This window comes from Scylla paramamosain, chromosome 7, assembly GCF_035594125.1.
Source record: "Scylla paramamosain isolate STU-SP2022 chromosome 7, ASM3559412v1, whole genome shotgun sequence".
Lineage (NCBI taxonomy): Eukaryota > Metazoa > Arthropoda > Malacostraca > Decapoda > Portunidae > Scylla > Scylla paramamosain.
In genome coordinates, this window is record NC_087157.1 from 11,959,299 (window position 1) to 11,974,872 (window position 15,574).

Sequence of the window (15,574 nt, forward strand, 5' to 3'; positions counted from 1 at the left end):
AGTTGTTTAGTTATAGAAGTAGGTCGATGGTGAAAGAGTAGCAGCAGCAGCAGGAGAAGGAGGAGAAAGAAGAGAAGTAGGAGGAGTAGGAGGAGGAGGAGGAGGAGGAGGAGGAGAAAGATCATGAGGAGGAGGAATTAGAGTTGTTGATTCTCTCTCTCTCTCTCTCTCTCTCTCTCTCTCTCTCTCTCTCTCTCTCTCTCTCTCTCTCTCTCTCTCTCTCTCTCTCTCTCTCTCTCTCGTCCTTCCTGGCACCACTTTCTCGCCGCGCCTCCCGCCGCTAGTGACCTCTGCCATTATACCTGGGAGCGTGTGAGGTGAGGCGAAGGTCCGTGAAGCCCCCCTTGGGTTCTGCAATCCTAATTAGGGGCCGGAAACGATCTGCTGGGCTTAGGGGCTGCAATTAATCGCTCCCACCCCAGATGAGACAAGCAGGAAGATGTGTGTGTGTGTGAGAGAGAGAGAGAGAGAGAGAGAGAGAGAGAGAGAGAGAGAGAGAGAGAGAGAGAGAGAGAGAGAGAGAGAGAGAGATTGTGTTAATTTGTTCGTATAACTTGACAATATTACAGTTATCTTTTAGCAATCTTTCACCCTTGTTTATGTTTCCTAAGGTATTGAAGGACGCCAGGTGGACATGCAAAGTAGGCTGTCACTGGTGTCAGTTAATTAGTCAGGTATTCTAATGTTAATCAGCAAATTAAGCTGTTACTAAGTCAGGCAGGAAGACAGGCAAGCAGTGGCAGGTATTCAGTCAGGCAGTCGGATAGGCAGAGGTAGCAAGTCAGTCATTCTGCCAGTCAGGTATGTAGTCAGGTAAGCAGAAATAGCAAGTCAGTCAGTCAGTCAGGTATATAGTGAAGCAGGAAGGCAGGTAATCAATTGTGTAGTCAGGCAGGAAGGCATGCAAGTCTCAGGTAGTCATTCCTTCAGTCGCTTAGTCAGGTTTGTAGTGAGGCAGGCAAATAGTCAGTGAGTCAGCAGTGTAGCCAAGCAGTCAGTCAGTCAGTCAGGCAGCAAGGCAGGCAAGTAAGTAACAAGTCTACAGCGACCTAACTTCCTTGGCTTCCCCCTAGGGCGAGGATGGCGTGGGCGGTATGTCGAGCTCCGGGGGCGGCGGGGGCAGCGGGTCGTCCTCGTCCTCGGTGCGGGGCTCCTCCTCCCGATCCCGGACGGAGGAGATCGGCAAGTACCGCCTTCTCAAGACCATCGGCAAGGGGAACTTCGCCAAGGTCAAGCTGGCGAAGCACGTCCCCACTGGCAAGGAGGTGAGTACCCCCCTGTGGTGACTGTATGGTTCTTGTTTCTGTGTTTTCTTTGTATTTCCTTGTGTTGGTGTATTGTGTAGTTTTTATTTTATTTTTCTTACATAATTTATTCATCTGTTCTGTTCCTTCATGTACTCCCTTCCTCCTTCCCTTTCTTTAGTTCTATCGTTTTTTTTCCTTCAGTTGGTGTTTATTTATTTATTTACTTTTTTTACATAATTCATCCATCCATCTTGTTTCTTCACCCATACCCTTTCCCTCTCTTCCTTTCTTTATTCAGTTCCTTACTTCATTAATTCATGCGTCTTGCTCTGTTTATGTCTTACGTTTTGTTTATTTAATTCCCTTTCATTCTTAATCCATTATGTTCTCGGTCTTACTCCTTCCTTCCTTCCTTCCTTCCTTCCTTCCTTCCTTCCTTCCTTCCTTCACCATTTTAGTCTAGCAGTACATTTTTTTTTCTCACAGCTCAGTGATTCTATACCTTTCTTTACTGTAGGATTTTTTCTTTATCCTGTCTGTACATTTTTTCTTTAAGTTATTGATTCTTTAGTTTTTTTTTTCAGTTTGGTATTTTTTTCAGCCTTTCAATATTTTTTCTCATTTTTGCTTAGTGTTTACTTTTGCCTCAGTTTAGTATTTTTTTCAGCCTTTCAACACCTTTTTCCTTTAGCCTAATGATACTTTTTTTGTTCATTTACAAGTACTTATGCCATCGGTTGTCATAAGAAATCGTATACAAAACACAACATACAGATTTAATATTAACCCTTTGATCACCACTTGGTACACCTTTACCTAAATACCAATCACTCTGAGACGTCCTTACTTGTTCTATAGCCGCATCCAATCTTTCAACTGGAAGGGAATTGCAAAATGTATTCTTTTTCTTGCAAATGTTTATAAAGACTTCACGCATTGCTTCTGGTGCTGCTAATTGTTTGTTGTCGCAGTGAAAGGGTTAAGGTTGCAAAGAGGCCACAGCTGTCAAGTCTTTCAGTACCATATCCTCACACCTGCCCTCTCTTGTGGCTCCTCTGGCTCTCAGCTTGCTCCTCTTTCCCTTCCGCTCTTCCCCATTTGCTGACTTCCTTCCCTCGCTCCTTATTTTTCCTCCCCTCTTCCGTTCTCATGTAATCTCCTTCCCTCATCTCTTCCTTCCTTCCTTGACTTCCTTCCTCGTGTCATTTCCTTAATTTTTACTAACCTCATTTGTTCAGATTTCTTCTTCTTCTTCTTCTTCTTCTTCTTCTTCTTCTTCTTCTTCTTCTTCTTCTTCTTCTTCTTCTTCTTCTTCTTCTTCTTCTTCTTCTTCTTCTTCTTCTTCTTCTTCTTCTTCTTCTTCTTCTTCTTCTTCTTCTTCTTCTTCTTCTTCTTCTCCTCCTCCTCCTCCTCCTCCTCCTCCTCCTCCTCCTCCTCCTCCTCCTCCTCCTCCTCCTCCTCCTCCTCCTCCTCCTCCTCCTCCTCCTTCCGGGAGATTCGATATTAATTCTTTATCCTATAATATATAACACTTATCTTTCTTTTTTCTTCGTATCTTTCACTTTTTTTTCTTCATTTTTATTTTTCTTTTCATTTTTTTTTCCTTATCTGATGGATCTTTGTCATATTTGTCCTTTCTACGTCATTCTTTTTTTTTCAGTTTTATCTTTTCTTTTTTCCACTCTAATTTGGGGATCTGTCTGTTAAGATCCACATGCATACACAATTAAAAAAAAAAACATGTCTTATCTTATCACAAGCCTTATCTCTCTTTATCTCACACACACACACACACACACACACACATCACACGTCCCTTTGGAAGCCACGTCTGCCCCCCACGGTCGCGTTATCCGCCACGTGGAGGGAATGTGACTGTGACTCGGGGGACTGGAGAATCTGCTGTCTCTGTCCCCGGTGTTACTTTTTTTTATTGATTGATTTACTTTATTGTATTTCTTTATTATGTTACGTGTTGCTCGCTTGATCTTCAGTACCGGTTGCAGTTAAATGTCATTATGTTCTCTCTCTCTCTCTCTCTCTCTCTCTCTCTCTCTCTCTCTCTCTCTCTCTCTCTCTCTCTCTCTCTCTCTCTCTCTCTCTCTCTCTCTCTCTCTCTCTCTCTGACGTAACTGCTGTCCACGTGACCTTTCAAAGACCAGTTTCAATAGGTCGAATCTGCGCTGTGTGTGTGTGTGTGTGTGTGTGTGTGTGTGTGTGTGTGTGTGTGTGTGTGTGTGAGCCGTTGTCGGGTTGCAGAACACAGAGAGAGGTTAGCGAGGCTTGGGGAGGGAGGAGGGGGGGTGCAACACGGCTCGATTACACAGGAGGTGAGAGGAAGAGGAGGAGGCAAAGGTTGATGTGTGGTAGGTTAGGGAAGGAGAGGGTGTGCTGTGTGGACCAGGTTGGGGAAGGTGGGGGTGGGGGGAGTGAAAACGAAGGTCAAGGACGAATTAACATGATTAGTGGTGGAGGTACACACACACACACACACACACACACACACACACACACACACACACACACACACACAGAGAGAGAGAGAGAGAGAGAGAGAGAGAGAGAGAGAGAGAGAGAGAGAGAGAGAGAGAGAGAGAGAGAGATGGGGATGGGGGGAAACAGACTGACAGGCAGACAGACAGACAAGCAGCCGTGCAATTAAGAGCACAGTGAAAACGCGAACAAAGATAGAGACTAAAGGAGAGAGAGAGAGAGAGAGAGAGAGAGAGAGAGAGAGAGAGAGAGAGAGAGAGAGAGAGAGAGAGAGATTCTGATAAGGGAACGAGGGGGGAAAAAGGAAGTTTTGGGAAAAATCGAAAGGGGAAAGCACTCAGACAGGGGGAAAATATTGGAAAACGTAGGATGGCAAGGGAAAAACTAGAAGGGGAAGGAAAGATGAAGGAAGGTAGGAAGGAATACGTGGAGGAATAGAATGGATGAAGGAAGGAGGGAAGGAAATAAAAATAAGAAACAGAACAAGACTAAGGAAGGAAGGAAGGAAGGAAATAAAAAAAAAGGAACAAAAAAAGAGTAAGTGAAGGAACAATGCTTGAATGAATGAATGAAAGAAAAAAAAGGAAGGAAAAGAAATAAAAAGTATAAGGCAGATGAGACAAACACAAATACGTAATAGCTGAAAATAAAATGAGGAAAAGGAAGTGAAGAAACAATGGATGAATAAGTGAATGAATGATGGAAAAAAAGGAAAACAAAACAAAACAAGAGACGCATACAAGACGGAAAACAAGACAAAAAACATGCAGAAAAGAAGTAGAATGGAAGGAGAAAGAAACGGAGGGAAAAAGGGAACAATGAATGAGATAAGGAAGGAAAACGAGAGACGTAAACAAGGTCAGACACAAATACATGCAGGAAAGAGGAAAATGCAAGTGCAGGCGACGGACCGAGGAAGGAAAAAAAGGGGAAAAAAAAAAATAAAGGACACTTAAGTCACGGACGAAGGGAAAGACAGAAACAGAAACACGAAAATTACCAAAACGGACACGGACGAAAGGAGGGAACTAGGAAGGAAGGAGAGAAGGAAGGAAAGGGAAGGAAGAAAAGGAAAGGGTGCTTGAAATAATAATAAGAAGAATGGTAAAGAAAGAAATGAGGAAGGAAAGGATGGATAAGAAACAAAATAAGGCGAAGAAAAGGGATCATAATGATGATGGAAGAGAGGGAATAAAAAAAAACTTGCAAAGGAGAATGCCAGAGAAGGTGATAAGGAAGGGGGGTAACGATGATGAAGGAAAGTGAGGGAAAGAAAGGAGCAAGAGAGAAGGAGAGTGATGAAAGAAGCAAGGGAGAAGGGGAATGGTGAAGGAAACGGTACATAAGAACTCAAGAAATAAGGGAAACTGCAGGAAGCCATCAGGCCTACACGTGGCAGTCCCTGTATGAAATATACCTACCTATTTCTACCAATCATCCCCATCCATAAATCCGTCTAATCTTCTCTTAAAGCTCCCTAATGTCTTAGCACAAACAACTTGATTACTGAGTCCGTTCCATTCATCTACCACTTTATTTGAGAACCAATTTCTTCCTATCTCTTTTAAACCTAAATTTTTCAAGCTTGAACCCGTTATTTCTTGTTCTGGCCTGGTTACTAATCCTAAGAATTTTACTTGCGTCCGCCTAATACCACTTAAAGACTTCTATCAGGTCCCCTCTTAACCTACGGAGGAAAGAAGGAAATAAGGTAGGAGAGAGATGAAGGAAAGTAAAGAAAAGAAGGAAGCAAGGGAGAATGAGAGAGAAGGAAAACAAAGGAAAGAAGGAAGCAAGGGAGAAGAAGAGTGATGAAGGGAAACAAAGGAAAGAAGGAAGTAAGAGAGAATAGTGATGAAGGAAACCAAAGGAAAGGAGGAAGTAAGAGAGGAAGTGATGAAGGAAAACGAAGAAAAAGAAGGAAGTAATAAGAGTGAATGAAAATGGAGAAGGAAGGGGAAAAAATATATGGAAAATTGTAACAAAGGAATGATGGCGAAGAAGGGAAGAAAGGAAAAGGAAAAGTGTTAAAAGTATGCGACAGTAAAAAAAAAGAAAAAAAAATGGAAATTGAAACGAAGGAAAGAAACCAAGATGGAAAGAAAGAAGGTTAGAAGAAAGAAAATAAATAAAAAATTGTAAATGAAGGAAGAAAAAAGGGTGCGAAACAAAAAGTAGAAAAATGAAAACGAGTCGGAAGAAGAAACAAAGTATATGAAAAAAATAGCAAGAAAGCGAGTAAAAAATTATGAAGGAAGGAAATGAAGGATGTAAAAAATCAGATAATATTCAGAAAAAAGGTGTAGCTGGTGATTACTTGCACACCTGAACACACCTGAACACGCCTACAGCTTACCACTGCGGGGACTTGTGTGTGTGTGTGTGTGTGTGTGTGTGTGTGTGTGTGTGTGTGTGTGAGTCGCTGCTCCAGATTCCTATTTCATATCCATCCTTTTATTGATATGAACACAACCTAGCAGTCTTGTCTTCCTGCCTCTCTTCTGTGTGTGTCTGTGTGTGTGTGTGTGTGTGTGTGTGTGTGTGTGTGTGTGTGATGTGAAGCTTTTATCTTTTATAATACGTCTTTTCATTCGTATGTCTGTGTCAATACTCACTTCATTTAATTTCTCTCTCTCTCTCTCTCTCTCTCTCTCTCTCTCTCTCTCTCTCTCTCTCTCTCTCTCTCTCTCTCTCTCTCTCTCTCTCTCTCTCTCTCTCTCTCACACACACACACACACACACACACACACACACACACACACACACACACACACACACTTCTCTTGGTAACGTTTCACCCTCGAGTTTCTCCTTGCATCACCCTTCGTTTTTCCTCTTTTAATATTTAACCCTCTCGTCTTTGTCTATTTTCCATTTTCCTCACTCCGTTTGGCCACCAGTTTCACCTTCACGCTCCTTTCTCCCGCCCCGCCTGCTTCCTATCTCCCTCCACCCTTGAAATATCACCGCGCCACACCACCCATTGTTTTAAATTAGTTATTTACCGTAGCCATTGTCTGCGTGCCCTTGGGCTGAGTTGCCTTCGCGGGTATGTACGCTGCCTGCCGGCCCTTCAAGTATTACGTCAGTAGATGTGCGAATTTTCGGGTAACGCAGCACCGCTCCCGAGCAGCAGTGGTCTGCTGCAGCGTTCACGGCAGGTCTGCTGACGGTGCAGACTTGCCGCGGCGGTGATTCGGGCGCGTTTGTTCTTCAGGAACATGTTGCCTGTTTCCTTCCCGACTGTGGCGAATGCCTGAATGGTGGTGACGTACCTGCCTACCTTGAAGCTGCTGCCCTCCTGGCCCCAGGCATCTGCTTTAAGCCCCTGCCTTTCAGGGGCCGCACGCTGGTGGAAGGGACACAGGGAAGCTAAGAGTACAGTCCACCGTCCTAGTGGAAAGCGGGCGTGTCCCTTCTCGCCCCCCCTTCCCTGGGCTAGGGGTCGGTAGCAGGAGTAGTGGTGCCCCCGGGGCCGGGCCACTGCCTGCCGCGGCGGCAGCACCACTCCCCCCCTAAGATCAATGAAGTTAAGCACCGTTGGTCCTGAGCGGGTGTTGGCGGGTGAACCCCAGATGCTGTGCAGACTGCCTCCGCCCCGGCCCGTCTGTGGCTTCCAGGGACCGTCTGTGTGGTGACCGCTCACGCAAGCGTCTTCACCTTAGTGCAGACCCACCATGACTGTTTGGTTGTGCCTTCGTGTCTTCGGTCTCTTTCCCATTTCTTATCTTGGTCTCCTTGTTTCCTGGCGCCTCGTGGCCCATCCCGCCCAGTCACCACCTGCTGGTTTATGAAGCGTGTTTCTTAATGCTGCAGTCTAGTCCTGAATGAAGGACGGTCCTCCTTAACACCAGAAGGGTTGGCACTGAAGCCTTCGCTTCTCTCATGGAGAGAACATGAAGGGCAGGCCGGCTCACGTCAGAACCTTAAGCCACGGTCGTCGCCGCGTCGGTCTCTTCACGACCTGGGCAGATTGAATGTCATGATTGGGAGTGATAGAACCGAAAGATGATGGTAGTGAGGTAGGAATCTTCTGAGATGGAACATAGTGGAGGGCGATAAAATGTCCCCATGCAGCGAGGTGAAGGGTGACGAGTATGTGGAGGTTGCTGGAGTTAAGGTTGTGAGGGGATAGGTGGACCTGACATGTGATGAGGCGCAGCGACACACCTCGGTATGACCACGTTAAAGGGAAGCGTCACATCGCCAGCCAGCCAGCCAGCGAGTCAGCCTCCTGTGCCTCGCCGCTGGCCAGTCAGGGGGCGGCAGGACTCTGCTTCATCACAGTAAAATTGCTGAGGCTCGCAGGAGGCAGCGTGTGGCTGAGGCGAGGAGAAAGAGGCGAGAATAAGTGAGAGCTGTTTGACAGGTTCCGCCCACCAGGTCCCCACCAGCACCCGGCCTTGGTGCCCGATATGGCGTTTCACTCTCCCGTCATCGACGTGTCGCTGGTGTGCCTCTTGACTCGGGGACTTCTCTCCGTCTGTAGAGTCTGTTATCTATCTACTTTAAGCAGCGGTAAATATAGCCATCTCCGGTGCTTCCTTCTCGGATGACCTTGCTGCCGCGGCGATCCCAGGTGTTCCACGAGTGACTTTGACGCCACGCTCAGCTGACCTTGCCTTCACTTTCTCGCCCCCATCGACACTAACTGGCGTGTTAGCGGCGCGCCCTGCAGGACCACGCCTTGTTGTCCCCAAGCTTTCCTCCCGCGGGCCGAGGCGTGGCTGCGGGCGGGGGCTCGTGTGCCGCCCGCAATAACGTGATGGGACTCGAGAGCACTCCGTCTTTTGAGCTGCTTACTTATATCAGCGCTGCTAGACTCGATTCCTCCTTGTCCTCTTCTCTTTTTCTCATTCTCTCGCAATTCGGCCTTTTTTTGTAATTTTCTTCTTACGTTTTCATTAGCGTGCTGCAAAACTTTTCCTCATTTTCCAGTTCCACATAATTTATACTGCTTTAGCTCCCTCGTAGTATACCCTCCTCCTCCTCCTCCTCCTCCTCCTCCTCCTCCTCCTCCTCCTCCTCCTCCTCCTCCTCCTCCTCCTCCTCCTCCTCTACCACCACCACCACCGCAATGATTGCCGCCTCCCATCCTCACTGCAGCTGCCCGTCCTTCGCCTCATCACGGGATCAGTTTCTCGACCGACACACTCAGGACGAAGTGGTGTCCGGAGGAGGGCGAGAGGCTTAGTAGTGACCATATGAGGCGGGTTTGGGTTGTCGCGGGGCATCAGTGTCTGGTCCTAGTGGCGCCGCTCATCCCTGGCGTAGTGGGGACATTGGTGATGGTGGTGGTGGTGGTGGTGGTGACGATTGCTTTCAGAGAGCCTTCATCAAAATATCCCTTCGTAAATTGTAAACGACTCATCGCCTCTTAATATTGACCTTTATAACCTCCTCCCTGGCTTTCCTTCCTTCCTCATTCCACGCATATTTTTCTCCCTCCTTTTTTCTCTCTCGCCAATTATCTTTTACTTTTCTGATGCATCTGTAGTCTTCCCCATTGTTTGTACTCCCCCTCCTCACCCCTCATTTACCCTTAACTGTCAGTGGTGTTGGATTATCCACCTCAACAGTCATCGCCACCTGTCTTGATGGTGTGGCCGGAGCGGGGCGTGGCGGCAGGCTAGTGGTAGGGGGAACAGGTGGGGTACCCAAGACTCATGCATTGGGAGGGTGACGTGAGGGGGTGAAGGTGAGTGAGTGTATGAGAAAGTGAGGTCGCGGTGCATGGATGTGTCTCTATTTATGCTTGGAGATGACGTTTGTCCACCTGATGAAGTGGATGAGAGGGGCTCCAGTCTCCACTTGACCTGAGGACAGTGCCGTTGAAGAAGGAAAAGAGGCTGGCTGTGGGAATGCGGCGCCGTAGGACTGACTGACTGACTGTTGCATTGGCCTGGCCTTGGAGCGCCTGCCGCGGGATGTAGGATGGATGGATGGATGGATTGGCCACACGCTGCAGACGCGAGGTGTCCAGGTGGGGCGATGTGTGGTGGTGGAGGTGGTGTGGTAAGAGCGTAGCTGTTTCCTTGCAAGCACAAAAGATATAAATCATGAAAGGTGTAAGTTCAGTGGCAAGGTAAAACGAATACTTTGCCACTGAGTCATGGCGAGGCGAGGGCGGTGGGGTGACCACAGCCTCGGGAGGGAGGGAGGGAAGAGGGGAGGAACAAGCCATCAAACCTGCCACTGATGCTACACAGACCTGCCTACCGCGCCGCACCGCACCGCAGCCTCCTGAAGGTGAAATATTAGACACAACGCAGGGTAGTGAGGACACACCATCCCTGACAGTTTCTGGGGCAGTGAAGTAACGGGAAGCGAGGCACCTGAAGGCTCCTGAAGGCTGCTGAAGGCTCCTCTGTGCAGGGGCCGCCCGAGACAACAGAGCACATTTACCGGGAAAGCGGGACATGTTTATATAACGGGTCCTGTTGCAACAGATGGCGACGTGCCGTCTCCTCGGGGTCCTGTTTATGTCTTGCCCGCCCCGTAATCCCACACCCACACGTTCCCACGGAGGCAGGTGTGGCAGCGGCGGAAAGGGTGTGGCAGGTGTGGGGGAGGACGCAGCAGGTGTCCCCATAAAGCGAGTGGCTGCTGCTTTAAACAAGGGTGATGTGTCTCCCGGGACCGCCTGCATTACCGCGGCATTATCCCAACTGAAGCCCGCCCGTCCCTCGTCTTCCGTTCGCCACATTTGGCCTGTTTTTCCATACTACATTTTGCGTCTCCGCGGCTCTGGCACAAGCCCGCCGCTGCCTCCCGTTGCCTGCCGCTGGCCTTGCGTGGCCTCCCCGCGGAATCACGTAAAATAAAACTCCTCCCACCAACATAATTTTTCATCCGGCACCAATTAATGGTTTTCCTGTTGATTTAATTTGTCCCTCGTGGACGTGCCGTTCGTGTGTGTGTTGTGTGTGTGTGTGTGTGTGTGTGTTAATGAAATTAATAACAAAAACAGTTCATTTGGAATTGCAGCAGTAAGCTGAAAATATAGCTACATTTTTAAATTTTATGCCCTGAAATGTGTGTGTGTGTGTGTGTGTTAACCGGGGGGGGAGTAACAACACTGCACAGACACTTGCTTGAGGGAGGGAGGCCGCAGCATCAGAGCAGCGGTAGTGTGTGAAAGAGGCGTTCCTTGCCCCGGTGCAGACAGACGGGGCTGACGAGACGAGGCAGCGAGGCAGGGTTAAGATCTCCCCGGACACGGCTTACAGGGAGCTGCTGTCAGTGGCTGTCGAGTGAGCCGGATGCGTGTGGAAGTATTGGCGAAGCTCGGGAAAGGATGCGAGGCGGAGCGAGTATGGAAACAGCCAAGCCTGCCACGTATGGGATCAGTCTGAACTTCCTCGGGCGTGGCTCCTCCTGCCAACACACTTATGGGATTCAGGGGAGGCAGGTGTGGCGTCTGTCTCCCAATTAGCGGACACCTTTACTGGATTACTGGGCACACAAATTAACGGACGCCTCCCCACTCTGGCAGACACCCTGCGGTTAACGGATCCGTGTGGCTCAGCGGTGAAAGTTAAGGCGCCGTCACAGGTGAAGCCGGAGTCGGATTACTTGTTTTCCGACCCGTGATCCTCGTCCCTATTGTCCAGCTTCGTCTGGTTTCCCCCACCGCCCCTTCCCTTCCCTTCCCGATCCCGCACGCCAGCCTGGGAATCGCTCCAGCTTAAAGTTTAAACGTTAAAGCGCCTTGTAAGGGGAGTTGAGGGAAGCGTAGTGATTATGGAAGAGGAAGAGGGGAGATGGCGCCATGAGTACCCTCTTTACGTTATGTAGCACCTCTTACCTTCCCTTCCTCCCTTGTTTCATATCCACGCGCCTCTTCACCTATTCCCCTCCTATCCGCCTATCCCTTCCCCCCCGCCCCTCTCTCAGCACGGCGTCAAGGAGGGGTGGGATAGAATGAGTTTGTGCGCGTGTTAGTCTGTCAGTAGGACGTTATCACTGCAGGGCGGAAGTGCCTCATGGGTTTGTCAGTCGGTATGCATACAACCATCCCTCTCTCTTCCCCCGATCCCTTCCATCCGCTTACCTTCCGTGCCATCCCGTCTCATCCCGTCATTTTTTTTTTCTCTCTATCTTTTTCTCTCCCCTGTTTGTCCACGTCCACATGTCCCTTCCCATCCACTCACCCACCATCATACCTATCCTTCTCCCCATTACCATGCCCCTCTCCCACCCACTTACCTACGTTCATACTTACCTATCCCCCCATTTGCCTTTCTGCCATATTCCAATTGCATCTATAACCCCTCCACCCCTTCCCCCCCAGCAGGTAGAAAACATTATAACAGGTAGCAGCAGTAGGAGGTCCTGGCGTGGCTGAGAAGGAAGTAAGCCGCCATCCGGCTGGCCTGCCTTGCACTTATGACCACGATAATGAAGTTAAGGGGAAAAGATGAAAATTATCGAGACCATTATCCCTTACCATCCAGAGAGAGAGAGAGAGAGAGAGAGAGAGAGAGAGAGAGAGAGAGAGAGAGAGAGAGAGAGAGAGAGAGAGAGAGAGAGAGAGAGAGAGAGAGAGAGAGAGAGAGATGCAGGTGTGGGAGGAAGCAAGCAGGCTGTGTGTGTGTGTGTGTGTGTGTGTGTGTGTGTGTGTGTGTGTGTGTGTGTGTGTGTGTGTGTGTGTGTGTGTGTGTGTGTGTAGCGAGACCCCTAGGGAGACCATCACCACCACCACCACGGCACCACGCGGGTCACTTGTAATAACCATCTTCCGCCGCTTACCAGCTTCCCCTCCACACCATCCTCTTCCCCAACACTATCCCGCCCCTTCCGCCAGCGGCCTGAGGTGGGGAGCTGGAGGGAGGGGGAGAGAGGGCCGGAAAGCGCAGGTAGATGAAGCAACAATTAGTGAGTTAGGAGTGAGTGGGCAGAAGATAGTGGATTGAATGGATTGTTTTCTCAAATGTGTCAGCGTCTTATCTATATCTTGCCTTTAACAGGATCTAGTGTGGAGGTGGGAATTTTCATGGGCGCTTTCATGATTATTGTGAAAGTTTGATAGGGATTATGCAATATCAAAGGGGAAAACACCCATGATAATCCGGCTTATAGACATCTATGTGGCCTTTGAAAATCGTCCTAATGAGGGAAGAAAGTGATAAAGAAACAAACGAATATGTCACACATCAAATGCATTTCGATTGGGAGTTTAACACGGATTCTGCATCATCAGAGGGTAAAACACCCTTGAAAACCCGACTTGTCCCCTTTGAAAATATACCTAATGAGAGAAGAAGGTTATTAAACATACGAACGAACGTGTCACACCCACAAATGCATCTCTATTGGGGTTACTTTCTTCTCTGCTCTTCCACCTCGTAACTTGCTCTTCTTATTGCCGCTGCCTCCGCCTGGTCATGTTATTGCATCGCGTCACGGTCCAGCGAGCCTCTCACCACAACTCTTCCTCCCCGAATCGTTGACTCACCTCACACAAAAAGCAGCCGGTGCCTCGTTGCCTCATGCCGGCGTGGGATTGGTGAGGGGGAGAGAGGGAGAGGGGTGAGGGGAGAGGGAGCGCCCCACGTGGCCGTTTCATCCACTGGCTAGCGGGTGAATGTAGGCAACCGAGTGTGGGAAGCTGTACATCCACCTGGCGGCCAAAAGATGCACTCGTGTCCCGTGTTCTCTCCTCACTTGAGATGTTAGTTTGTGTGCACGTACGAGGGTGGCTGAGGCTGTCAGTCATTCATTTGTGCGAAGGAAATTTTGTTTATTCCAGTGTAAGGCATTTTTATTTATGTCCAGGAGTCAGAAATAAGAGGAAGTATTTTAATTTTCACTCGCCGTCCTTTCCGCAGTGTTTGCATTACTGTCCCCCAGGTGTAGGCCGCTGCCCTTCTTTCGGCACGAGGAGATCATTGCAGGTCAACGGTATTTTAGGAGCGGCTATAATAGACCCGCGCTGTGTGCTCCACCGAATAATTCAGAGCTTGCGAGAATGTAAAGGTCACCCCAGGCAGCCCGTGGGTGGCACCGTCTCGTCCCTCTTACGTCACGACGAGGCTCTGGACGGTGCTTGCCTCGGGGAACTTTCTTATTTATTTTCTTTATAATATTCGCATTACATCACACTCTGCTAGTCATTTCATTATCGCCTGAATTACAACACCGCTCCGTCACCCTTGAAACACGTCTGCTTTTCCTCCTTTCACCGCCGCTGGCTCATCCATCGTTCCAGTCAAAGTTTCCGACATGCACCTGAATAACTTCGCCCCATCCCGCGGAGGCGACAACCTTTCAGCCGCTGAGGTCATCCGCGCGATCTGCCTTACACTCCCTCGAGCCAGTTTTCTCCGCTTCCGAGGCTCGCCTGACTGTTTTAAAGGAGGACCTTCAGTTAAATCACTTCAGGACCTAGCGCTTTCTTCAGAGTCCTGGAGGTGCCCCACGCATTACGATTTACTGATTTGATTAGTGGCGGCTGGAAGGGTTTTTAGATCTGTTGTTTCCTGTCTGTCCCTTTCCCTTAAGCTGAGGCGATGTAATACTGCCCCCGTGTCCTTTAGTCTGTACGTGTTGCATGTATTCACACCGCCGTCCTTATATCTTAGCAATAGCGGCTTCTTAGGACAGCGTTCTATCTGACCACCAAACGTGACGCATCGTGCCCACTGCGGTGACTGCTGACACGCTTTCTGATTGCTGAACAATCGTCACCCGCCTCGCCTCGGGTCTCCAGCACGCACCTTGAGCTAAGACACCGCAGTATCACGCCCACACGAGTCCTGCAGGAAAGAAACTGTCTGGTTGCGCCCTTGGATGAGACAGCGGAGGCACCTGTCCATCAGAGAGAGCCAAAACAGGACTGGGCGGCACACTGAGGCAACGCGGAAGGGAGTGGTTTGTTTGAACTGGTCTCATCTTGCAGCGGCGAGCACCTTTACTTCCCAGAGACCTTCACGCCGGCTAGCACCGAGCGGCAACCTGTACTGTAATCAGGAGGAAGTCGCCGCGATCGAACCTGAGAGGAAAGTTTGCGAAAGTTCACTGCGTTGCGACTGGAAGACGAATCAGAGAGAGAGAGAGAGAGAGAGAGAGAGAGAGAGAGAGAGAGAGAGAGAGAGAGAGAGAGACTCGCGCCGAGCCACTTTTTTGTCCGCACCTTCCCGGCAGAGATGCTGCCTCTGAGGTGAAGATTTCATATCGTTTCTTTCTCCTGGACACTGACGGACTGAGAAATATTATATAACACTTTTCCTGACGCATTGTTTTTCTCCTATCATTTTCATTATTCCTGCACTTTCCTCCTCCTCCTCCTCCTCCGTATACATATCTCATTCAGCCTTGACCCGAGACACCCCAGGATTCCCTCCCACCCCGTCCTCGTCCCACCGCCACTGCAGCGTCGCCCCTCCTCGTGTGCTAGGGAAAGGGACGGACAGACGAGACAAAACGAGGCGGGGCAGGACAGGGTGAACTAAGACGAGGTGGGGTGGGGCGACAGGCGGCTAGTACAGTTATGTGACTAAATGAAGTGGAATTTAGTGAGTCACAGAGAGAGAGAGAGAGAGAGAGAGAGAGAGAGAGAGAGAGAGAGAGAGAGAGAGAGAGAGTGTGTGTGTGTGTGTGTGTGTGTGCGTGTGTGTGTGTGTGTGAGAGGGTAAGAGGAAACAGGTATATAGGATAGTGTTGATAATGTAGGTGGAAGCGTGCAGGGGAGTGTACGAGAGAGAGAGAGAGAGAGAGAGAGAGAGAGAGAGAGAGAGAGAGAGAGAGAGAGAGAGAGAGAGAGAGAGACCTTATACCACGAAAGAAAGAAAAAAAAAGTGGTGACATTGACCAATATAAACATAATTACATAC

At 49.0% G+C, this 15,574-nt stretch overlaps 1 protein-coding gene across 22 annotated transcripts in view; it reads left to right on the forward strand.

Annotated features, from left to right (window-relative positions):
* The window catches only part of LOC135102080 (serine/threonine-protein kinase MARK2-like), a 128,037-nt gene that overhangs the window by 83,002 nt on the left and 29,461 nt on the right, over positions 1 to 15,574 (forward strand). For all 22 annotated transcript variants that reach the window (XR_010269515.1, XR_010269514.1, XR_010269513.1 and 19 more), the window contains one exon: positions 1,074 to 1,265. Coding sequence is in view for 19 of the 22 variants with exons in the window: in XM_064006789.1 (XP_063862859.1) it covers positions 1,074 to 1,265 (192 nt within the window). In the remaining 3 variants the exon portion in view is untranslated. The remainder of the gene's footprint in view (positions 1 to 1,073; positions 1,266 to 15,574) is intronic.